A 26,190-nucleotide genomic window follows, 5' to 3' on the forward strand; every position below is an offset into this window, starting at 1 on the left:
ATTTGACTGTGGGGATTGCAGCAGGAGATAATAAAGATGAAGAAAAAACATTCAACATGCTTCTCCTTATCACCAGAAATGTTAAATTAAATCTCCCTTGAAGATGGGGAGATCCAAGGGTCTGGTTCATAATCCCTCCCCCCATTTGTGATTTTTCAGAGAGAAACCTATGGGTTTTTCAAAGACCTTCAACTCTGCCATGCATCCTAAGGATTTCTGGGAACAACAGTACAGGCAGAGAAATTTCTTCTCAACAAATCTCTCACCTTAAGTATAAAAATTCACTGAAAAGACATGAGACAGCTGCCCATCCTTTATAAGAGTTCCCTTTTCAGGTTTCTCTATTTGTGTTTTGTTCTTCTATGTCTAATAGTGGTGCATAATTTAACTGCATGATTTAATGATTTGCCAAAGTTCAAAAGTGCAAAATTTTATGTATGAATAATTACTGACACAGGCAAGCAGTTGTTATTTCAGAATAAACAGCCAGGAGCTAATTGTGCTTCCAATTACTTAATTGAAGGTGTAGCAAATTCTGAATTTGTTTTACATTCAAAACAGATTTCATCCTTTTAAATTAAAAAATAATTTGAAATTTAAAAAGTAAATATAAGATTTTATAAGCCATGGGGCATAATACCTAATTAGAATGTCAGTGAACCATTTGGAGCAGATGAGATGGAGCATTGGATTTTTGTTACAGCTGACAGATTGTATGAGATTGAAAAAAACAGTGAAAGAAGACATGGGAATTTTTTTATTGTGTTTCCAGAAAACACTTCAAGGCCAACTTTGAGTTTCTCCTTTCTCATATCAAATCTTCTATTACTTCCATGTAAGAAGGTTGTATAAATACAGAAGCCTACTTCTGATATACTGGATCTGAGTACTTCACACAGAAATATTGTGAAGATACTATTAAACAATGACACCACATTTCTAGATAATGTCACCTGAAAGATGGCAGTTCTATTTGTAAAAACATGCAGGAAAATGGAGGGTTTTAAATTTTTCTTCAATGCATGTTACAGCTAAAAGGCCAGTCTGGTATCTGTATTTTAGGGTAAAAATAAGTAGCCATAAGTCATAGAATTACATATTAGGTAAATAGGAGAGGAGAGAGAGAGAGAGAGAGAGAGAGAGAGAGAGAGAGAGAGAGAGAGACAGAGAGAGAGAGAGAGACAGAGACAGAGACAGAGACAGAGACACAGAGACAGAGAGAGACAGAGATAGGGAAAGAAAGAGACAGAGAGATCACCTATGGTATAAAGAAATTAGATAAAACTAAGTTCCAAGAATTAATCCCTTTAATATAGAGAGGAATAGTCAGCAAGCAAGAGTAACAAGGAGAAGGTTCTTAGGCAGAGGAGGCAAAAGGGAAATGGTTAGCAAAGGAATCAGCATTGGGAGTAAATGGGGGATTTGACAACCTTCTGGTTTTTATTTTCTTTGGTACAACCTGGTTCCATAAAGTTGTAGGCATAGAGGCTGCACATTTGTGTCTTAAAGAGTATTGTGAGCAGGGAGAGAGAGAGATGAATGAATAAAGACAAGGGATCATAAATTGAGTAGAGAACTGTCTTGCTAGACGAGAACACATGGATATCAAAGAATGATGTATTTTAACTTAAGGGACATGAACACCATGCTTGCATGCTGATTGGAACTGGTAAAATAGAAAGGTGGATTATGGTGCTGCCGAGGGACTTACACAGAATGGAGTGAGAACCAGAATGTACCTAAAGATATCACTCACTGTTAGGAAGTAAACTTCTTTTAGCATGAGGAAGGATTGAGTACAGAAGGTGGCCAAAAAAAGTTCTGCTGAAGAGATTCTGAAGCAACTCCTGCCACATACTTCTGACTTCTAAATTGAACATAAGGAATACAAGGCACAGGGAGCTTGAGGAGAACTACCAGGAAGTCTGAGCATGAGACTGTAAAGACTCAACGCATGAACCTCCTGAACAAGGAAGAGTAAGTGAGACTACTGAAGCTTGTGAGCTTATAAGCTATGTGATTTGTTCATCAACATTTGTGCTTATTTTTCTTTGTATGGAGACTCTGAGAGTAGACAAATGGATTTATCCAATACTGGCTACTTGTTCCTCAACTGGAGCACAGGCAAGGAGGGCAAAAGACTGACTGTGGTAAGAGAACATAATGTCTGAAAAGGCTGAGAACAGAACACATGGGAAATATTAACTTGAAAGGTCACAAGGGAGGCCACTGAAGAGCTGCAATTCCTATACTGTACACGAAGGGGCAAAAGATGACCAGAAATGAGTCTGACCACTTCCTATCTTGCTTGGGACTCTTGTGTCCAGAGTATCTTTGGCTCTACTGCCCCCTCCAAACACATCTTGAACTTCAAAGTGCCTGGAGATACTTACTAAGCTGGAACCATTGCTGATACCCACCCAATGGCTTATATGTGGTGTGGTGTGGTGTGGTGTGGTGTGGTGTGGTGTGGTGTGGTGTGGTGTGGTGTGGTATGGTGTTCTGTAGTGTGCTGTGCTATGATGTGCTGTGCAGTGGTATGCTGTGGTAGTCTGTGTTGGTATGGTAGTATGATGGTATGGTATGGTAGGCAAGAACAGAAGAATCTGTGAGCATCAAGAAACAATGGGAACCTTCTTTATCTGTGCTTGTCTTGAGTTCCTGGTCCATGTGTTGGGATTTGTCAAGACTCCAACTTTAAAATAAGCACAGAAAGCACACACTGTGTGTTCTTGGACACCACAAGCTATGGGAAGTTGTTGTGAAGATGAAATTTAATTTATATTCTGGGCTTAAAAAGCAATTAGCCCTTTGGTTTGAGCCTGAGACCATGCTATGTAGTATCGCAGGCTGAACCTAAACCACAGCAATCCTGGAACCCAATGTGCAGAGACTTTCCAATGGGTTCTTGCTGATGAAGTGAGCAACTAGCTAGTAAATCTTCCCTAATGTCTTGTTGTCAGGCCTAAGATGAACATGGGCTGATGAGACAATATAAAATCTACTCATTTTTGCCTTTATCTCTCATTCATTTACTCTTTACCTTTTCCTTCATGCATGACAGGAGAAGAGACAAACAGGCATGTCCTAGGTCAGTGATTCTCAACCTTCTTAATATCATAGTGATCCCCAACCATAAAATTATTTTTGTAATTTTGCTAATGTTGTGAGTGATAATGTAAATATCTTACATGCACATGTTCTTAAATAGCCCCTGTGAAAGTGTTGTTCTAATCCCAAAGAAGTCAAAACCCAGAGGGTTGAGAACCACTCTTCTAGGTGACAGATGGGAGAAAATGGCAGAGTCAGGCAGATATCTGAGAATTATCTGGGTGACTGAGAGTCTGGAAAGGACTGTTACTGAGAGAAGAAAGTACAATGATTAGATGAGGGAACCAAGAGAGAAGATTCAACTGCACCAAGTAAATGGACAGGACTGTGAAACCTATTAGGTGGGGCTTGTCTCACAGCTGCTCAGGAGGAGGCTTCAGGCTGAGTTTAAGATGACTAATATTTCTTTGTTCATTAGTTCTGAGATCCTGGAGAGCTTTGGAGTACAGATAAAGCTTCTGCTGTCAAGAAACTGTCTTTTATCCTTTTCCCTGTGATCTCATGAATCAGTAGAGATTCACAGGAGGTCCAGGTCATAAGTCAAAGTATTGTCTTGGTTCTCCTAAATCCAGAAGAATGCACTTGTTGGACAACAACTCTCAGTAGATGAGGAATGTGGAATAGAATAGCAGCACTAAGCCAGATAAACCACATCACCTGTCCTGGGAAATTCACTGTGTAAGAGGACTCCACAAAGTTTTGCCTAAAAGATCCAGAGGCTCAGGTTTAAACCACCCCATGATATCAGCCCTCTCCTAAAACCTAGAGCTTATTTCCTTGCTGCAGTCATACACCATGCCTAGACAGATGAATTTTCAGCTCCTCTCTCACCTACTTGCTCCACAGGCTGCAATTTGGATTATAAAAACACTTGAAGTCTCTATTCTAAATACTGAAGTTTGTCTGTTCTGTCTGCTGACATTTGCCTGTCTGCATTTGCTAGGTTTTGATTCTGTAGTTTTGTGGGTTTTGTTTCATCAACAAGGTGACTATGTGGTTAAGGAAGCTAGGGCTTCCTCCACAGTTTCTACTATCTAGAGGGTTTTGCAGCTTTTCTGTGGTGTGGAAGGGAGGAACAGGTCTCCTGGATCAGCATGGCATGCCAGATTCAGCTGTTGACTCCAGTGCTCACAAGCTCTGGAGAACTCTGTGCTTCTACTTCCCCTTAGCTGTTATGGTCTAGGCAGATGTAGCAAGGGAAACAGCCAAACCAGTAAACTCAGTATGTCTCAGCATTTATCCAACAACCTAACAATGTGAGGGCACCTGTGCTCAGATGTCCCAGGGCTGTTTGAGGAGGTTATCACCAAGAACAGCCACAGTATAAACAGTGAAGTAATCCAGTTTTCTCCACAGGTGGCCTCTGATCTCCTGGGATTCCCATGCCTCTCCCTTAGATGTGCTCATTCTGATTGCTGCATTCTGCAGTCTTATGTTTGGGAGTAAAGAGTTCTGTTCTCCCATGTCCTATTCTGCAGCAGAAGATCAAAGTACTAAAGTCCCTTTCAAAATGCAGAGCTATACCTGTGATTGTAAGAACTATAAGTGATATGTGGGAAGACAAAGGCAACTCCAAAGTCACTCTGGTACCAGGATGGTTGAGGAGCTATCAAAAGCCACTGCCATACTCCTATCCTCAGAACCATAATAACCTCTCCAAGACCTCACCTCCAAATTTATCACACTGGAGATTAAGGATCCCAGTGAATTTAGGGAGCACAGAAACATTCCTTTTCTAACCCTCGGGCATAAACCGTGAGCCCGGAGGCATGCCAGACTATTCTTGGTTTTATTTCATTGGTTTGTTTACTTTAAAAGTAAGGCTGAGACAACACACACATAAAGACAAACCAAAAAGAAAGGCTGCACTCAGGAGGACAGTGTCTATACTCATAGCCACATGCAAGAGTAGCAGCCAGTGACATTTGTAAGTGTGGCAAAAAAATGCTAATACACTAGGAAAAGGTATTGCATGAGATGTTTAGCTCTAAAATATGGGCTCTTCATCAAGACATAAGCACAGTCTACCAAGTCAGTAATATTCCTAGGATATCACAGTCAACAACACAGACATAAGACTTGTAGTAGAGCATAGTGTTTATTAAGTAAATATGTACACTATTCTGAACAGATATTAGTTGCTCACAATTGGATAACCATTTAACATAGGATATCAAATAGCACCGGGCTACAGAAAAGAGATAGAAATAAAAAAAATAAAAATAAACAGGGCATCAGAATTTGGGAAAACTGCATGATAGAACAGGTTCCTCCCTGTGTTGCAATTCTATGTTATTTTAAATTTCATCAAGAAAAATACGTAGGGCCCTGACATACTGCTCATGCCACAACAAAAGCACATCTGGATATACATATACACAAAGTGGTGTTGAAAAAGCAGGGGCCAGGGATCACCTGTTATCACACACCAAGTTGGATGTAACAGTCAACTTCTTCAGCAATATTTACAATAAACTGACTATGCTTACAAATAACTACAAACTTAATTTGCAAGCAAAGCAGTATAACCCACACACCCTCTCCCATCAAGGGACTCTCCCATTTTGTATGGCCCTTTCCCATGCAGACAATGGAGGCCTGTCTTCAGCCTCATCTTCCCCTCATGGATGAGGATTAGTATCCTCTTCAGCCCAAAAGGAACCAGAGTGATCTTGTCCAGGGGGGCAGAAAGCATGGAATGTTCTCTCTTCGGTGGTCAAAAGAAGCATGCTGAGAAAATAAAGGGGGGGTGAGAGTGGTAAAATTAAATGCTTGGCTAGAATTCTTTCATTAGATAATCTATGCTGAGGAAGACAGAATGTTGATTGTACCTGAGAACCATCCATCTAGCTCAGTCATATACAGATCCTAGTAGACACTTTTTTTACAAAGCAATGAGTTCTACATGTGTAACTTCCTTAACTTGATAATACTTCATGTCTGCATTTCAACTAGAGACTATATTTCTAGTGTGTTTCCCTTATGAAAAAGAGGCTCAAAATCCTTCTAAATGCAAAATAATAAAAGCTATAGAATATCTCAACTTTTAATACTGATTCTCTCTTTGCCTGTAAACCCAAGAGTGGAACTTTACTAAATGATAATGTTCTGTAATGGGGCCCATGACATTATTCTATAGCTGGATAAAATTTTCTGAGGATTCCAGGGCAGGTATTTTTAAATCAAGGTTTCCAGATGATTGAGAAGCACCTACAGGTGACATTGCTGATTGGTGATATGATGCTGCCAATACTTGTTGTGACACCACTGATGCATGACATGATGTTGCTGATGCTTGACATGGTGGTGCAGATGCTTGATGTGACACTGCCAATGATTGACATCGAGGTGCAGATACTTGATGGGTCACTACAGATGCTTGACATAACAGTCCAGATGCCTGATATGAAGCTGCCAATACTTGACATAACTGTGCAGATGGTTGAATTTTTGATGCATACGTTTGGCTTAATGGTGCATATGCTTCACTTATTGGTGCAGAAACTTGACATATTGGTACAGATTCTTTATGTATCGGTACAGGTACTATACATGATGGTGCAGATGCTGAACATGATGGTAAAGATGCTGGACATGACACAAATGATGCTTGACATGACGGTAATGTTGCTTGACATGAGGCTGCCAATGTTTGATGTGATGCAGTCATTTCCTGGCATGATCTTGATGAATGATGCAGAAGTGGAGGGGCACAATCAATAGGATCCTCCCAACATCTGTAAGAGAAGAAATTTGGAGAAGTGACATAAGTCAAAGTATGATGGCTCATGAGAAATTCTCCATGCTACATATAACCTGATCCACATTTATATATTATTAGCTCTTCACAGCATGTAACAGAAATCTTACATCTATATCCCTGGTTTTCATAGCCAGTGCCTTCATTCCAAAATGTTAAAGAACAGACATGAAACTGGGGAATTACTCAGCTGTGGTCAATAAAGACTCTCTACAAACACCCTGTACAGAGACTCTGAACTTGAGCAATGAAGCCAACTAATTTCAAGGCTTAGATTTGAAGTCTCTCACTTTGAGGCTGTCTTATCTAGGCTTTCTGTGTGAAAGATCCTCCATTCTATTAATAGGTACTCAGATAGGCACCACTAGGCAGGAACAAGGGAAAAGGTGATGGCCTCCACCCTTCTTCCCAATCTATCTCTCACCTATGTGTCTCATTTTGTGAATGCTGAGAATTGTCATTTCCAAAAAATTCCATGGTGGGTGACCCCAAGTCATCAATAACAGTCACCACCTGTACAAACACAACAGGGTTATTGTAAAAAAGATACAGGTATACCATACATCCCCGTCTTACATTTCATGCTCAGTCTATCCCAGTACCTGTTCTCGTGAACGATGCACACAAGATCCTTGTCCTTGCCCGGTTTGATGCTGCCCTGGTCGTTCATATTTTAAGTTTTGAAGCATTTCAATACATTGGGCAAATTCATATTCACATTGTTCTTGTTCTCTATCCTACAGGTTTTGATGCATCAAAAAATAAACATAAAAGTAATTCAATGTCTGAAAAAAACACCCCCTCCCAAGAAATGAACTTAACATTCAAATGAATTAAGAACAATAAAAGTCTGGTCTCTGTACATATGAGGCTATAGGAACTACTGACTGCTTTGCTAGCACAGTATTCAGGGACATGGCCCTGGGTTACAGACTTCTAAAAATCCAGAACACCCACACAAACATGTTTATATCATCTAGCCTATATTCATGTCTACCTTGCACAAATAATTTTCACTTTCTGGGACCACTGAATTGCAACATATTGAGTAGGCTAAGCTTAGTAAAGGAAGCAACCCTACATTTTTTGAAAATGAAATGTCCTTTCAGTTATAAAAGTAAACTGAATTTCTGTACCTCCTCTTCAATATCTGGGTAAGAATGTTTTTCATCATGGAAGGATCTACTTATATTCAAATCATAGACCTCTGTCATCAACACTCGTGGCCCACAGAGTTGAGCAAACTTTTCCCCAATAAGTGGACGCTGGTATTGATATGTTTTCCTTGGCTGCATTTGTAAGTAAACAAAGTATCAAAGATCTGCTGTTAGTCTATGCTTTTTCTTATTGTAAGAAACACAGTGAACATGGAGAGCGATTGCTTAACCAAGCCCTGAAGAAACCCCAGACATATAGATGTTCCTCTGGGCCCTGCTAAGACCTGCCTGGGCCACCACCTCCTATACATAACCAGACTGCAGACCCATTACTCATTATTATAAGAAATAAAAAATCATATCTACACTGAGAATTTAATTGTGTACTAATTCAAAAATTAAAAAACCCAAAACATTTTAGTTTAAAAACTTTTTAAAAAGGATAAATGTATTCACATAAATTTTCTTCTAAATAGTTCAATGAAATTTCATGATACTCCAAAAAAAATCCCTGCAAGGCAAGAAGGCCTTTTCAAAAACAAAGATGCCAAGACTCAGGAATTTGCCATTGTCACATTGCTGGGGCTAAACTGAAACAACCATCTTTTAGGTTTTATTCTATGAATATTGTCTGGGGAATTGGGGGTGGAGTATCTGCATTTTGGATCTGTAAGAGATACAAAGAATTCTGCCTAACTGATAGAAACTCACTCCCTTGCTTGATCATCTTGTATATTTAAGAATCCAGCCTTTTAGAAAATCATTATCCAAATACATGTTTATATCCACAATCAAGGATAGAAGAAATGAAGGCCAGCAGAAGAAAAGAAACTAGCTTATGCTGCTGTTTGCTGAGAAGGTTGGGATAAAGTCTTCAAAAGAGCTGCCCTCTCTTGAGATTTGCCCACACATGAGGAAAATCTGGACCAGTAGAAATCCAGTATTTTCATAGCAGCTCAACTTACTTCAACTATTCTCTGAAGCACAAAACATTCTTGTATATTTGAAAAGCTAGTAGATTAGAAACTATAAAGTTAACCTGGGCAAAGTGAATTTAAGCTCGACAGTGTTAGAGGAGCAAAAAATGCATTTTGAAAAACTTTCAGATGTACCTCAGCATTGTGGACCTGCAAATCTGTGTGTACTGTGGGTTCTACCACAGCTTCTGGGTGCACAGCCTGTAATGCTGTGGTTGGAATAGATGGGGCAGCCTCAGGTGCCTTCTGATGTCCTTGTTCTTGACCCACAATGACTTCTTGGAACTTAGGGTCTTTCTTGTCTTCAGAATCTTCATCATCTGAAGAAGCATCATGACATGCAAAATATTCATCAATTACATGTTCCTTAGGATTGGATATCTTTGCCTCTACCAAGGGTTTCTTCACATCCTCTTCAGTGCATTCTCCTTGTTCTGGAGAGGCCTGTTCATCTCGGCTGTCATTTAGGTGGAACTCTGGACCTACTTCTAATTCTCTGTCTTGGGGCTCTAGCATATATTTTGGATCTATCACATACCCCTGTCCAGATGTAGGGGCTAGGGAAAAAAGCACAGAGTAGATTGTGACAAAACAGTAAAACGTGCCAAAAAAGGAAAAATCAAGTGAATAATAAGAATTCTATTGAATTCTTCCTATTGGAAGAGCGAGAATCTGCACATATCTCATTGGGATTTCTAGAATGTACAAGACTGGGGATTGATTAAATCTGTGAAGAGATATTTAACTTTATTGCTCTGAAATCATCATCTCCAAAGGTTTACAGAAAACAAGCAAAGTTAGACTGGACATCTGTGATTTCACACCATTATAAACTGAGCATGGTCTTTATTTTAAACCTTGCTATGACTTTGAAGTTCATGCCATTTCTTTAGACCACATCCAAATAGTTAATTGTACTTACATGATACTGGTGTTGTTGATGAAATATCTGTAGATGAAGAACTTGTGCTTGTCCTCATGCCAGTGCTTATGCTTGTGGCTGCATTTAAGTCTGGGGTTATGCTTGAGTGAGAGGGTGTCCAGACCTGAATTAATTCAAATGGCATTCGCTGAGTGGCTGCTTGAACTTCTACAATCTCAACCTGAATTTCCAACAGAAGATAACACATTTCACTTACAAGATAGAATAAGACAGGCATCCTAGGAAAAACAGGGAGACCTGTCACAAACCTTAGACATACCTCAAAATATACTTCAGTAATTGAAGAATGACACAAAATCTTCACACACACACACACACACACCTATACATCCTTAAAAATATTGTTGGGGTACTAAGCCTCAAAGAGGAACTGGCCACTGATGGGTTTTCTCAGAGTTCCTACTCATGTAAGGTAGGCTTCAAACACAATAAATGCCAAGTGTGAGATAATGTTTTAGGCAGTTTAAATGGAAAATATCAGTAAGAGTATTTTGGCTGTAGGAAATAAATGAATTGTACACTAGAATTTCTAGGGTTAACGCTATAGTGCAAGTTAGGAGAATAAAAGAATAAAAGAATCAAACGATGTCAGTTTTCCCTAAGCCTGCTTATGTTTTAGTCAAATGTTATTTTAAAACATTTGTAGATGCTCAACTTAGGGTCAGGATAAGCACAAGGACTACTGTAAGCATGGCAGTTACTTACGGTAAGAAAAAAAAATAACAGAAACTGTCATGCTCATAAGATACTTATTGAAATGAAAGACTTTCTATATTGATAACACACATTAACTAAATAATAACATAACAAGAATAAAGGCCCCAATGGTTCTCTGGGTGACTGCCAATGTACATACTTCTGTTCCTGCTTCAGGACACTCCTCCACATTCACAACTTCAGCCTGAGCATCTGTATGCATTTTGTTCCTACGGTGGCGTTTTCAAAGCCTTAATAAAGCCATAAAGAAATCATTATTAATATGTCTTTTATGTATTGGTCAGGAAGCTTCCTCATTGCTGGATAACTTTCATAGTACTGGAAAGGGATTGAGGAAAGAAATTCATCAACAGGCTTACTAGCTGTGTACACTGTGATCAAGGATAATGCCTAGCATGGCAAGACATGCTCATGTTTACAATCATGGCATTACAATGTTATGGGTGCAACCAACCAATTTCTGACTGGATTGATGGCCACACCACAGGAGAAAATACATAGGAACTGATCTGTGAAGCGTCAGGAAGAGAAGTTGGAGATTATATGACCTAAATACATTGTGTGAAATTCTTAAAGAATGAGTAAAATCATATTAAAATTAACATTGTATAATGATATGTATGCATGGAAATACCATAAGTCAACCCACTACTTTGTTTGTCTAACTTTAAAATGTCCTGTGTCATGGGATTAGAGGTTTGATTCTGTCCAAAAACACTTAGCCAACATAGTTTATGTCCTGGTACTAAATCTTATTCTAGTCTTGCAAAGACAAGAACACAAAAACAAGGTTTATATTTGGGAGGTCAAGCAACAAGAAACCCACCATCAGTACAAAATATGAGAGGTTGATGTATAGTAATATGTCTCTCTTTTAAAAAATAAACAGCCGGGCAGTGGTGGTGCACGAATTTAGTCCCAGCACTTGGGAGGCAGAGGCAAGTGGATTTCTGAGTTCGAGGCCAGCCTGGTCTACAGAATGAGTTCCAGGATAGCCAGATCTACACAGAGAAACCCTGTCTCGAAAAAAAAGAAAAAGAAAAAGAAAAACAAAGAAAGAAAGAAAGAAAGAAAGAAAGAAAGAAAGAAAGAAAGATAGAAAGAAAGAAAGAAGCAAGATAACCTAACAGTAAATGTGCTAAGTGATATTTATGAGATTCTGATGGCATAAAGAAGAGTTAAAACAGGAAAAGCCAGTTAATGAGTTATTGCAGCCATCTGCATATATTATTTGGGCATGAAATGTACAATTTTTACTCTTACTGGTTTGATTTTCAGTGTGATATTATTTAAACATAAGCATATTATTTACAATAGTTAACACTTAGAGAAAATTCTAACACAACACACATACATGTGTATGGGTGTACATATATACAACACATATGTTGATTTCTTCTTGAAGGTAGGATCTCACATATCCCAGGCTAGGCTTAAACTCAGTATGTTGTCAAGGAAGACATTAGACTTTTTATTTTGGGGCTGGAGGAATGACTCAGCAGTTAAGAATACTGACTTCTCTTTCAGAGGCCCTAGTTTCAATTCCCAGCTCCCTCAATGGAAGCCTACACCTCTCTGTAACTCCAGTTACAGAGTATCTCACACCCCTCTACAACTGTTGTTTTTCACTGGAGATATGTGGCTCACAGACATACATGTAGGCAAAATACACAGATAATGATTGTCTTTAAATTGCTCTATGTGCCCCCACCTCTCAACTCAGATATCAAAGGCATATGCTGGTAGGTTTATGCTAGGCAAGCCCTCTGTCAACTGAGCTACATTCCCTGCCAGTGGAGAAATCCGTTTTTTTTTTTTTTTTAAGTGACAAAACACACATTTCAAACACTTCAATTAAAGCTTTCAATTCAAGGATTTTTGGTCGATTCAGATCATAAGATGATTATAATGATTTTAGTTCCCTTTGCATTTTTAGCCTTTTCATATTTACATATTTCTTTATATGCTGGTGACTTACTCTGGGGAAGCACTAAGATAACTCTCCAACCCCAAGACAGTTTGAGAACATTTTCATAGCTCAGAAAAGGTATTCCACTGTTCTAGCTACCATTCCTCTCTGTCCCCATCCACTCTGCACACAATACTGGCCAGAGACAACCTCTAATCCACCTTCTGCCTCTGTTGAGTTCCCTGTTATGAACTTATAGATGAGCAAAATTCAGTTTGTCTAGGCAGGCTTCACAGCAGGTAGGCTTGGTGGCCAGCAGGCTTTGAACAGAGCCTTCACAGGCTTCTGATTGTAAGCCCTGGGTCTTAAGGGACAACCATACAATACTCAGATTCCTCCTTGTTTTCAATTGAAACCAGTCACTGAAGTTTAAACACTTCACATCATCCTGGACTTTTTGTAAGCCCCGAGCCTTGGCTGCAAAATATTGTTACTTTTTATCCATCTGTTCCCAATCGTGATTTTTTTAAGGTAGTAAGTAACCTGGGACCCCTAGCTCTCCCATTTACTTCAGACATTAATCTATCTTTCACCTTAAATTTACTTGGCTTGGTAGAACTGTCTCAAAGCCAAGCTTGGGTTTTGTTTGAAAGCTTAAGGCAAATTTTTGCCTTTGCATTGTCTTTCAGGCTGTGCATGGTGGCCCACTCATCTAACCCCAGAACATGGGAGGCAGAGGCATGAGAATCTCTGTGAGTTAGAGGCCAGCCTGCTTTATATAGTGAGTTCCTGGAAAGCCTGAAAATCTCTCTCTCTCTCTCTCTCTCTCTCTCTCTCTCTCTCTCTCTCTCTCTCTCTCTCTCTCTCTCTCTTTCTCTCTCTCTCTCTATCTCTCTCTCTGTTTCTCTCTTGCTGTCTAGCTCTTTCTCACTTTCTCTTGCACTCAGGCTTTCTCTCTCCTCGAGCCTCTCTCCCCATTCTCCCTCTCCCTTTCCTTTTCACTTTCCTTCTTTCTCCCTCTTGCCCCTCCCCTTTCCCCTCCGCTCTCCCACACACAAACTGACAAATAATGTGACCTGCACTAGACATCTTTTCACCTGAGAGCAAGTGAATGTTTTGCTCCATTGTCCTGTGAGGATGGAGCAGGATATAAGCCACTGCTGCATCATTAGGGAACAACCTCAGATGTATATTATGTGCTCTTTTCTGTCACTTTTTTCTAAAACCATTATTGGATTAATCGAGGAAATGATACAACAGACAGTAGTTAAATGATTCCTTCCATACATTAAAATGTACAGATCTGGAAACTGGAAGAGGTATTGGTGGTGGTCTACTCAAACTCACATACAGATGTATGTATGTATGTATGTATGTATGTATGTATGTATGTATGTATGTATATAGGTAGGTAGGTAGGTAGGTAGGTAGGTAGGTTGGTAAGCAGGTAGGTAGTTGCGAGAAAAATAGACAGAAAGGCAAGAAAAATTCTGTAGTTTTAAACATAATTTGAGTATGTTAAAAATTAAAAATTAAAAACCATATATCCGTGTTTGTTCTATTGGAAGACAATAAATTATGTTAAATGATATGGTAGATTCAGAAAAGCTAATTCGTCATTTTAAAATTCTTAATCTTTCTTATTTTGCCTTTATTTACCAAAAAAAAAAAATCTTGTTTTGGCTCTGCATTATTTACAGCCATGATACCTCTTACCTATGGTGTTGTATAGTACTGTCATCATCGGAATCATCATCTACAGCATTTGTTTGAATGTTAACTGGTTGTGCCTGCAAAAAATTAGCATCATCAGTTGTCACCATTTTAGCATCTCTGAGAATCAAATCTACAGCTTTGTACAGAGAAGAGTTACACCTTCTTCTAACCCCCTAATTGGCATTAAATATACCTGTATACTAGAAAAACTTGACATTTCTAACATGCATTATATATTCTAGTTAATCCAAGTGTCACGTCAGTTTGAAAAAGATGCTAGGTTTACAGGTATAAAAACAATTTATGCACATACAGTGGTTTAGTCCAACACTAGTAGATCAAGGAATTTCACTTTGATTCAAGTTCACTGCTTGCTATTTTACACCCTCACACTATAAAGACTCCTCTGACTGCTATCTCTGTTCTCTTTAATTTGTTTTCCAAAATATCAACTGGTATAGAAACAATATCCTAGAGGCACAGGGATAAAAACTGGAGGAAATCGCAAATAGACTTTCTGGTGCCATGTTGGAGACTAGTGAAATATGGGTGGGACAACAAAATTTGTTTTCTCTTTCTCAGAATAGGAAACAGATCTTGGGCTGAGTCATCCTGTATATTAGAAGTCTACATTCTTATGGCAGAAGATAAAACTCAGATCCCAGAGGGTTGGTATGAAGGAAGAGTGAATGAGGCAATCAAATCAGACAACTTCCTTCAGTCTTCTCCTCTATACAACTTTCCTCACTCTCTTCAATATGGAAAAGTGGTTTGTTCTGAAATTGAATCTAGGAGGGATCTACTATGTCATCACAATAGAAACATGGTCCACAGCCAAACAGAGCTCTTTATATAGGCTGCTAACACTACCCAGTCTTCAATGTTCTAATTAGCCCTGTATCCATTCATTCCAAATCCGGGAGTTTCCATCCCCATGACTAAAATCAACCCAGATTCCTGCCATTCACATCTGGTTATCTCCATTCTTGTTTCTTTATACTTCATGTTCCACATTCAAAGCAGCCTAGGGATTTCAGTCTAGATCATACTCTGCTTAGCATAAATATTGTATGTATTACTACAGTGAGCAAAGTTCTGCACAATCTATCACTTTCCTGTCTCCACCATCCCCTTCACTCTTTCCCTTATTTGAGTCACATAAGCAATTTTATTCCTTCAAACTCTCCAAATTGAGGTCAGTGTACTCTCTGTATAGACTGCCTTTGTTAGACTTGGGGGTACCCTATTCAAAACAGAAATCACAAGCTCACTTTCCCATGACACCTTTTATCAGTGCCTTGTCTGTTAGCTGCCTGTATGTGATTTCTTGGTACTTACTGCAGTATCTAGGACATGAAAAGTATTTCATGTCATTGAAAATACAAACTAAATGATTTTCAGTCTAACACATGCATTTTAATAACTAGCTTTTCCTTTGGCCTGTAAAAAGCCTTTACAATCAAGTACCTAAGGTTGTGAGAGAGGGAGGACATGAAAATTCACTTTATAAAACTAATATACAAGTTGTTCTTTCCTTGCTGAATACTAAATGTATGTACACTGATGTCCAGTAGCTGGAAGAGAAAATGCTGTGCCCATCAATAAGAGAGAGATATAGAGCATACTCACTGACTCATCCGGCGTACGTAGAACAGAAATGTTTCCCACAACATAGTACTTTTCCTCCCATAACAGCATTGGAGCAGAAGACCAAATCTTTCTGCTATTAGGACCGAATTTTCCAAAAAATACAAATGACTCTAACGGTGACAGACATAATGGCAATTATATCAGAAGCAATCCTGGCTAAGAGAGCAGGCAGACAACTTCCACATCACAATGCTGTTTGTCACCTCACTGGAAGTTTTCAAGATTCTGAGCCATGGGCTTCTCTTTATCTTCCTTCCCTTGCAGCTAAGATCCCCAGAATCCCCACATGGTCACCACTAATGTATGAGGCATGCATACTGAAAAATCAAAGGTGTGATTTTTGTGCTGATGTCAATCTTTTTCTTTTGATGTATGGATTCTTGAGTTAGTCTCTAAAAGAAATAGTGTGTGTGTGTGTGTGTGTGTGTGTGTGTGTGTGTGTGTGTGTGTGTATTCATGCATCTGTCCAAGTGATTTTTAATGATATTTCACCTTTAACTTTCAAGAAAGAAATAGGAGAAATATTTTAACACGCATTTGGGTACCTGAAGCAAAAAGTATTATACCTTATCTCTGATTAACTCAGATATTTTAAGGGTCAATTTTAAATTTATATCTTGATTTCTCAGCTTGTACTTCCTTAACCCTCAAAAACTAGGTCCCATACTACACCTGACATAAATGTTATCTATTGAAAAATTTAGGTGAAATGACTTCTTTCCCCAGGTCAGTGTATAGAGATTTAGAGTTTATATTCTATATATTGACCCTTGATATAATGTTAGAATTCTAGACTCCAGTGAATCTAATTTGTGGTATGGTTTACAAACTACAAAATCCATCTGTAACTTATTCAAGTTATTCATGGAGCTCCCTTTAAGCTATTCAGTGCATTAAACATTTTTTTGGATTAGGTTTTTAGAATTATTTTGTTTTGTCAAAGGAGACATCCACATCCTCAACCTATATAATCATCCATGTTTCTATATGACCTCACCTTATAAATTTCAGTATTTTTAAATATCTAATGTAGTCAGAAATTGTGAGTGTAGCAGTATCAGGTATTTCACAGTGACAGTAATACAAGAATTAGTATGCTAGCAATCAGGGAATACAGCACTCATGGACATCATGTAAGTATCATCATCTGGGTTGCTTACCATCATAAGAATCCTGTAAGTACAAGATGAATTTCATGTACTCATATGTATATCTCCCTTGGTACATGGTCCTGTAACAATATGTGTCCTGGCCACTCTGACCTACATTTCCTTTTCTTATATAACAGCAAAATTCGATTAGGCTTCCCACTAAAGAGAGCAAGATACAAGTAAAGTTACGTAGTCTGATGGATTATTTCAGACAATAATAGTCTACCTTAGTCAAGACAATATTGTAAAGAACACAACTTTCTTTCCATAAATGCTGGTCCTCAGAAGAGATATCATTCTTATATCCATAAAATAGGCACTAGCTGGAACACAATACACTAGTATTTGTATAGCACTACTAAAATTCGAGAAAGGCTGCTGTAATTATGTTTTATTGTAAAGACTAAGACAGGGTGGGATCATTTCTCAATTAATTAATTTTATTGACTCTTTTAGAATTTCATATATGCATGTGATATATTTTAATCATGTTCCCATTCCCTCCAACTTAGCTCAGATCCAGTTCCACATATCGACTCAGTCCTTCCTAAATTTGTGTCCCCCAAAATACACAATTCCAATGTGTACTACCCATATCCTTCCACTAGAGCAACAGTTCTCAGCCCTTTGGGGGTAGAACAACTCTTTCATAGGAGTCACCTAAGACCATGTACATATCAGATATTTACATTACCATTCAAAACAGTAGCCAAAGTACAGTTATGAGGTAGCAATGAAAATAAATTTATGGTGGGGGATTACCACAGCATGAGAGACTGTATTAAAAGGTCTCAGCATTAGGAAGGTTGAGAACCACTGCTAGGGGCTACATCCTTAGAGGTACCCCACTCTTCCTCCCACAGCATCCATCAGCTCTCTTGAGCACTTCCACAGCTTATGAGGGCTTGTCATCTGACAGTATTGTCCTATTGAGCTCCTCCATAAGTCTCTAGAGGAAATAATTTTTAGTGTGAGAAATGTAGTATTTGAAATTATAGGCTATTAACTTAAATAGATATATTATCAGCAACTACACTGATTTTTTTTTCAAAAAATACTAAGGTGTAAGAGAGCAAGGAATTGTTCAGCTAAGTATTACTTTTCACACACAATTCAAAAATTAAATTAAAAAAGAAAACAAAACCATGTATGCATACCTATATTTGCTAATGGAAGATTTAGAATGATCTTCTCAGATATGTCATCCTTTTGTTCATCATGAACAAGATTTAATAGGCTCGTCCCAATTATATCTTCCTAGGGAGCAGGAGAAAGAACAGATTTTGCTTTCAATACTAATACCATTAGTCTGCCCTGTGTCCTTGCCATAGGTGTTTAGTGCTGCCCATGCCATTTATAGCTATAGGTGCAGTGCTCCAGGCAGTTTGCATTACCCTCTAGTGATTACTCCACATTACAATCCATTCTGTCCACAGTTTTCCTGTGCATTATCTCCCTCAAGTAGTTGGATTCTTCCCTACCCATTTCATAGACCTCAGATGCTGTAATCCTCACCCTGTCTTGTTTCCCTCTTTGCTATGAGCCTGGAAAAAATTCTCAGCTCCTCACCCATAACTTTGTCTCCAGTCTTGAACCAAGCAAGTGAATCTGGATGGAAAACCCCACACAACTGTGCCACACAACCGTGCCACAAAACTGTGCCACACAACCATGCCACAGAACCATGCCACACAACCGTGCCACACAACCAGTGACTATACAACTCTGCCAGAAAGCCTTTCCCCTGACTCTGCACTTTCTCACTCTTCAATGTGAATCCTTTCTTGTTTGCACCTTCCTCATACTTTCAAGTCCCATGCTCTCTCTACATTTTAATTTATCCTTGTTTATTTTGATGGAAAAAGTTCAACTCTTCCCCCTGTACCATAAAGGGACACTTATCTTTTCAATAAAAATATTTTCATTGGTCCATATATCAAATGGAATGCCCTGAGTCCAAGAACAACCTGAGGCTACATAAGGAGTTTTGGGGCGGGCTGAACTATAGAATGCTACCTTACCTTGCCAAGAAAGAAAGGAAAAAAGAATGAAAAAAAAGAAAGAAAGCCATAGTGAAACCCAATTATTTTGTGTGTTAATTTTTTAAAGGAGTTTGACAAAAGTTAAAAATTAAAAATTCAACAAATTTGATGTGAAATATAAAGAACCAAGGGGTGTTACCTATTCTTCCATTGCAAGAGAGGTGGCATCATTACTATAGAATCATTGGGTTGGAGACTAGCTCAGTAGGTGTATGCTCACCTGATAGCGACAAGGCCTTTCTTTAAATCAGGAGTGAAAGCACAAGCACTCAGTCATTACAAAAGAAGTCAGGCATTAACCCTGCTCAGTGCCATTTTCTGAGACTCTTAACAAAAAGCATGTTTTATTTTTCTTAGACACACATGAGAGGATTGGATAGGGTGAGGGAAGAGTAAGAACTTTTGCCGGAATCCCAGCATGTTTTTATTGACTAAACACTGAAACTAGTAGAAAAGATGATGTCACAGAGTCATAGCTGAACACCAATGACTTATATGAACATAAAATGAAATAACTTATGAACAACAATCCAGAATGACCAATTTCCCCAAAAGCTGCACGTACTTACTGGAAGATAGCCAAGAAGAGGTGTCACATTCTGAGATACAAAAACAACTTTTCCTTCTATGTTCAGTACAATTGAAATATTTTCAAATGACTAATAAAGACAGAATAATAACATAATTAAATAGTGGAACAATAATAAAATGATAGCTTTATTTCTGAGTGTATAAATTATTAGAATAGAACACAGAAAATGTATTGCATTTCTTACATATCTATAAAGTAGGCACATCTTTAATTAAAATTCTATTATTCTGCCTCCTACACAGAATCTACTTCACCTTAAGCATGAGATATTTATCAATGATGTACCACTTGGACAAACATACTTCAGTGTACCCAAAATCAATAACTAAACTTTCCATCTCACACTAGAAATATTCATTTCTTAGTGTAGATGGTCACACTTTAAATATGTTAAGTATTTGAATGCTAAACGTTTTTAAAGACACATTCATTTATACTTAGCCTAGTGTTCAACTTAAAAATATAGTTAGTGCTATCAATTTTCTAATGTATAATGGTGTGAAGTCAGGTTTCCCAGAAGGTGACATTTAGAGCATGTGAAATACCAAAATGTTTTCCAGAGAAAGGAGATGTGGATACCTGTGTGCCTGCCTCAGTATCACCTCTAAGAAGAGGACAAATAAAGCAGGGCTCTCCTAGGAATTACTGCTAATCCAATGTACTCATTCATTTAAATTTAGAGTTGTGATCCAGATACTGCTTGTGTGATCCTCAATTCCAATATTTATTTTAAAGCAGTACTTCCTTACCCTATTCTGCAATAAAATGATTATTTTAAGAAACAAGCTCATAGAATTCATACAAGTAGATAGTTGCAAGTAACAGTACCTCATTGTAAACACAAAATGGCAATAAGTCCTCAGAAAGAAGCAATATTGGTGATAAATCTCTGATAAAGTGAATTGTACAATAAAAAAGCACAAACATTTTAAAATATTTTTATTTTGTGTGTGTGAGTGGATTTCCCTGCATATGTGTCTGTGTACCATGTGTGTACCTGGTACCCATACAGGCCAGAAGAAGGCATCACATCCTCTGTAGCTGGAACTACAGACCATTGTGTGCTTCAGTGTGAGTGCAGAGAATTAAACCTACCTCCTCTGCAAGAGCAGCCAGTACTCCTATGTGATCATGAATATCTTCATACCATAATCATTAGTGAAACAAAAAATTAGTTTCAAATATTCTCTTATTACCTGTTGTGTTTTGGAACTGGTTTGAGTTTATCCTCACTCAAACGTTCATGCAAGAGAAGATATTTGTAGCACATAAATAGCAACTGACCACCTCCTAGAATCATTGTGTTAATCAAAAATTGTATGCTACTTTTGCTGAGTATTGAATTAAGGATTACCCACATGCTAGACAAGTGCTATTATTGAGCTAACATCCCCCAGCTCAATAGAAAAACAAAAATGTAAACTTTTTTTCATGAGTCAAAATATGAAAACAATGTGTCCCTGTTTCCACAGGCACTAAAATTATTTTTTTCCCATTTTTGTGCTTAAAAACAGCTGTGATCATACTTGCAACATATTTGTGCCATAAAAAATCTTCTCTAAGAAAAGGTTTTCCAGGGAAGTTACTAACACCAGACAAAAGCTAAAAGGTTGTAGAAGAGTGACTCTCACAGTTTCACAGCACACGGCCTGCACTTTTGTCTACAACCATCTCTGCAGTTGATAGTCAGCTTCTGGAATAGTTTAAATGTGCATTTGGTTTCATAAAAGTATTGACAGATTTCAAATGAGATATTCTGAAGCCTCTTCACAACACAGATTTCAACAGATGATACCTACCTACCTACCTTGTGTTTTTAAATAAAAGTGCTTGAAAGGATAAAAGATGCCTGCACATGGTTTAGGTTTCCATCTAAGAGTGTGTATTGTTATAATATTTGCTCTGTTATTGTTTGAAAACTTGTTTTTTCCAGCTGTGCTTTGAAACGTGATGTAGTGCATCTTGCATTCTAGGTGATCGACATGTAAATGTAAACAACAAATTAAAAGACCCTTACCTGAAGAACCGTCTTATGGTATTCTTCATAGGTATTAAAAACAGGAACTGTGTTTTGTTCATAATTTGTTTGTACATTGAACATTCCTTTGCATAAAAGAAATGGCAGGTGTTAAATTAAGATAACTATTGATATTAGAATTCTCAGCTTATAATTTAGAGAAATACTTTGTTAGTTTGGTAGGGGGTGCTTATGTGTTCCATTACTCATGTGTAGAGATTCAAAAACAACTTTCGGGGGTTGAATCTCTCCTTCCATCTTTATGTGAGCTCTGTGAAAGTGATGAGAACAAGGTGTGTGTAGAACTCGTGAAGTAGGGTGCTAGCAGCTATAGGCATTTTGAAGAGGGTTGAAGAAGAAATGCATTGTAAGGGAGTGGGCACAGCCTAAAAAATATATTTGGAAAGTTTAGCCACAAAGAGTGCATAGAATCAGGGAAATGGACCTAAGTCAAACCTCTTTGAGAAGACAGAGAGGCAATAGCAGGCTGTTCTCTGTTCTCTGGGTCTCTTTCTAGATGATCCATATCCAAGTCTATTCATCAGTTTCTGAAGTCTCTTCAGCAAATTGCAAAGATCTTCATGGGTTATCCTCTGGCATGGATTAGAGGCACCACTAATTTACAGAGAAGTAAACATGAGCTTTATGTATGGTAAAGCTGAGGCTAATTACTGATATAGTGCCCCAAAAGTGGACTAAGACGACAGAAAGACAGATCTTTTTCATTCATATAACATCCAAGTTCTTCATTATACACTATAACTTCTGTGGCAGAATATGTCAGAAAATGGCCTTAATCCCAGTACTCCGGTGAGATGGCAGAAGGATTGTGGGTTTGATGCAAGTCTTGGGCTAAATATCATGAGCTAGTTTCCAAAATAAATGATAAATGAACAAGCAAACAAATAAGATCTATTTCTATTAAAACAATAACATGAAAGTCAATGTTGCCACCCTTTGGCTGTGAGGCTGTTAAAAGTAAAAACCAATCCATTTCCATGTCTTCCCAGTACAGCCTAATACAATGTCTGGCACTGTTGTTTAGCAATCACTTAAGTTAAACCTGAATTAGCTTGAGTGAAATGGCAAGACTTAGCTTCCCTTCTGTTCTCACCTGCTTTAACAGTAATTCTTACCAGGTCTTACAATGAAACTGGGGGAAGAGAAAACCCACAGAAGAGACCAAAATACCCTCAACTTCCCTGACAAAGTTTGTCTACATCTGAAATAACAACAGAGGTCAGAACACAAAGCTTTGCCAATTGTATTACAAATTCTTACCTCCTCATTTTTTGTGTATTCCTCTCCATTTTTTTCAGTCGGTTAGAGGTGGATTCTAAAACCAAATAAGACCATTCTTTTACTAAGTAAACATCTTTCTACAATCTATAGCATCTCCTTGCTGTAGCTGTCTTATGTCTATCTTGCTCTATGCCTGATAATCATCTATGTCTTTGTTTGCATGTATCCTGTTGTTATCTTGAGTCTATCTCCCATCAAAGGATCTCCTACACTGCAGCTATTCTGAGTCTATCTTCCATTTATGGATCATCTATACCCCAGCTATCATGTGCCCTTGTTCCATCTATGAATCATCTATGTTCTAGATAGCCTGTGTCTCTCCCTATCATATTCCCTCTAACTATCATGTGTTTAATTTTCATCTGTCAATTATCAAATAGTTCTCCTGTGTCTACATTATCTCTATTATCTTCCACCAATCAGTCATCTATCTTTCTACACACCTCTGTCTATCATCAATATGTCTATGGCCTATCCTCCGAACAATCTGCTATATGCCTTCTACCCAACTATCATCTATTCCCTAGAAATCCTAACTATGCTGTTTCTATCTTTCAAATTATCTACATTCCAGCTATCCTGTGTCTATCCACCTGGTAGGTCTCCTGTCTACTATCTATCCTTTGTCTTCTCACTGTGCTGCATCTACCATCTATTCTATAGCTATCTTGTCTTTATTATACTACCTATCAGCTATCATGTAGCTAATCTGAGTCTCTAGGCTATACCTAGATACCTTTGACTAACAGAAATATGTCTATCTATCTATCTATCTATCTATCTATCTATCTATCTATCTATCTATCTATCTATCATCTATCTATCAATCATCAATCATCTAGCTTTCCTGTGCATGTCTTCTATCAACTACTCTCTGGATATATTTTGCCTATCTTCCATCTATCTATATTCTATCCTCTAGCTATCCGATATCTCTATTCCATCAATGCACCACTTATCATCTAGTTACCCTGAATCTCTGATCTCTCTATTCTTTATCTTCTAGCTATCTTTTATCCATAGATCTACCAACTATCCTCTAGCAACCTTAGGTCTATATTTTACCCATGTGCCATCTATCTTCTAGCTGCCCTGCTTATCTCCTATCTATCATCAATCTTCCAAATTTTCTGTGTGTATGTTTCAGCTATGTATCATCTATCATCTATCATCTACCTATCCTGTGCCTGTATTCCATCACCTATATGTCATCTATCCTCTCCCTATCCTGTATGTCTATACCATTAATATATCACCTATCATCTAGTTACCCTGACTCTGTAAACCATCAACTATACTCTGGCTATTCTGTGCCTGGATTCCATCCTTATATCCAATATCTTTCTTCCAACTACAGTGTGACTCTATGCCATCCATAGTTCATGTATCTGCTAGCTAGCCTGCATATCTATCTATCTATCTATCTATCTATCTATCTATCTATCTATCTACAATTCAATAGTCTCCTGTATATGACTTCCAACTATCATCAATCCTCTAGCTCTCCCGTGCCTTCCTTCCATCTATGGTTCATTTATCCTCTAGCTATCCTGTGTTTGTGTTCTATCTATCATCTATCCTCTAGCTATCCTGTGTCTGTCTTTCATGTATCATCTGTCTCCTAACAACCTTGTGTCTGTTTGCCATGTATCTACCATCTATCCTCTAGCTGTCCTGTGTCTGTTTACAATCTATGTATCATTTATCCTCTGGCCACCTTTTTCACTCTTTCATCTATCCTTAACATCTAGTTCCTCTGTGTCTCTGTTTCATATAATTATCCTCTTTCCTTTACATATTCTTTGTTTATCTCCTATTTATCTATCATGTATCCTCTAGAAGCTAGAGTGTAGCTATTTTGTCTGTCTTCTATCTATCTATTATCTACTTCTTGTTATCCTATGTCTATCTTCTATCTGTCTATTCTCTGTCTTTAACCTGTGTCTATGTCCCATCTGTATGTTGCCTACAGTGTCTCTATCTCCATCTATTTAGCATCTATCCTCTAGATCTTCTACATACATCATCCTTTTCTCTCTCTTCTACACTTTATACATTCTGTGTCTATAATCAGATCACTTTTTCTTTATCCCATATCTCTCCTCTATCATATATTAGCTAATGTTCATCTTTCTTCTTCTCGGATACTCTTCAATTCTTCAATTTATTATCTACTATCTAATCCTTTATATTCTATATTCTATAATTTATTATCTGTTGTTTATAATCTATCATCATTTTAAATTAATGATCTATAACTTATCACTTATTATTAACCATCTTTTATGTAGTTGTTGTACTGTATGACCCTCATGATAAAACTGGTCAGTATTTAAAAATACAGCCAGTCTGTTTTGTTTTGTTTTTCAATCGAAGGTACCAGAAATTGTGAACTTTGCTATAAATAGTATTCCTCAAGAAAAGAAAAGCTATTTCCTAAAGACCAAGTTAGACAATTAAGCCTGGATAACTCAGACAGTTAACTATACAGCTTTATATTAACTATTAACTGATACAACTGAAATATGAAATTATCACATTCACAGTTTACTGTTGGTGAGTTCACCATCCCTATTTCAATGATTGGGACAAGATTAAACAAGAAATATCTAAGGATTTTGCCCTTAAAACAGAGCTCCATCTTAGTCAACCTTACCTCTCCACTCACTTGAAGTCAAGTAGTCTCATGTTTACTGTATCCTGGCAACTATAGAACATACTCTGCTTATGAGATTGGTTGAGAATATAAGACTCACTGATTATGATTGGTCCTAAAAGGCAAGGCTGTGATTGGTCAGAAAAAAATTTAAATGGCTGTAGTGGCTGTTAAGAGCCAGGCTGTGATTGACCTAAATTACAAAGTTAATGTTACTATGATTGGTCTTAAGACTCACCATTGTGATTAGTCTAAACATAATCCTTAGTGAATGTGATTGGTGGTTAGTGGCATGGTTGTGATTGGCCTAAAATATAAGCCTCGAAGACTGTGACTGGTTCTACAAGGCATAGCATTTGGGCTCAAGGTGTCTGTAGGAAGACATTCACCAGTTGCTGCCTTTTGTTTCCTGGTATGTATCACCAGTCCCAATAAAAGATTTCTCTTAAGAATACTTGTAAATATATCTATATCTTTATATATTTTTACT

The 26,190-nt window shown here is 37.8% G+C and overlaps 1 protein-coding gene across 1 annotated transcript; it reads right to left on the reverse strand.

The window, feature by feature from the left end:
- Nucleotides 1-6,244: 6,244 nt before the first annotated feature.
- LOC117695961 (uncharacterized) lies at nt 6,245-23,052 on the reverse strand. Its single transcript, XM_076706144.1, is given in 16 exon segments — nt 6,245-6,848; nt 7,296-7,384; nt 7,474-7,608; nt 8,008-8,160; nt 9,141-9,562; nt 9,928-10,108; nt 10,805-10,895; nt 14,291-14,364; nt 15,920-16,050; nt 17,101-17,250; nt 18,249-18,348; nt 19,703-19,792; nt 21,743-21,828; nt 22,199-22,242; nt 22,244-22,357; nt 23,024-23,052. Coding segments are annotated over 16 exon segments (2,493 nt in total).
- Between the last annotated feature and the right edge of the window lie 3,138 nt (nt 23,053-26,190).

Source organism: Arvicanthis niloticus, assembly GCF_011762505.2.
Source record: "Arvicanthis niloticus isolate mArvNil1 chromosome Y unlocalized genomic scaffold, mArvNil1.pat.X SUPER_Y_unloc_1, whole genome shotgun sequence".
Taxonomy (NCBI): Eukaryota; Metazoa; Chordata; class Mammalia; order Rodentia; family Muridae; genus Arvicanthis; species Arvicanthis niloticus.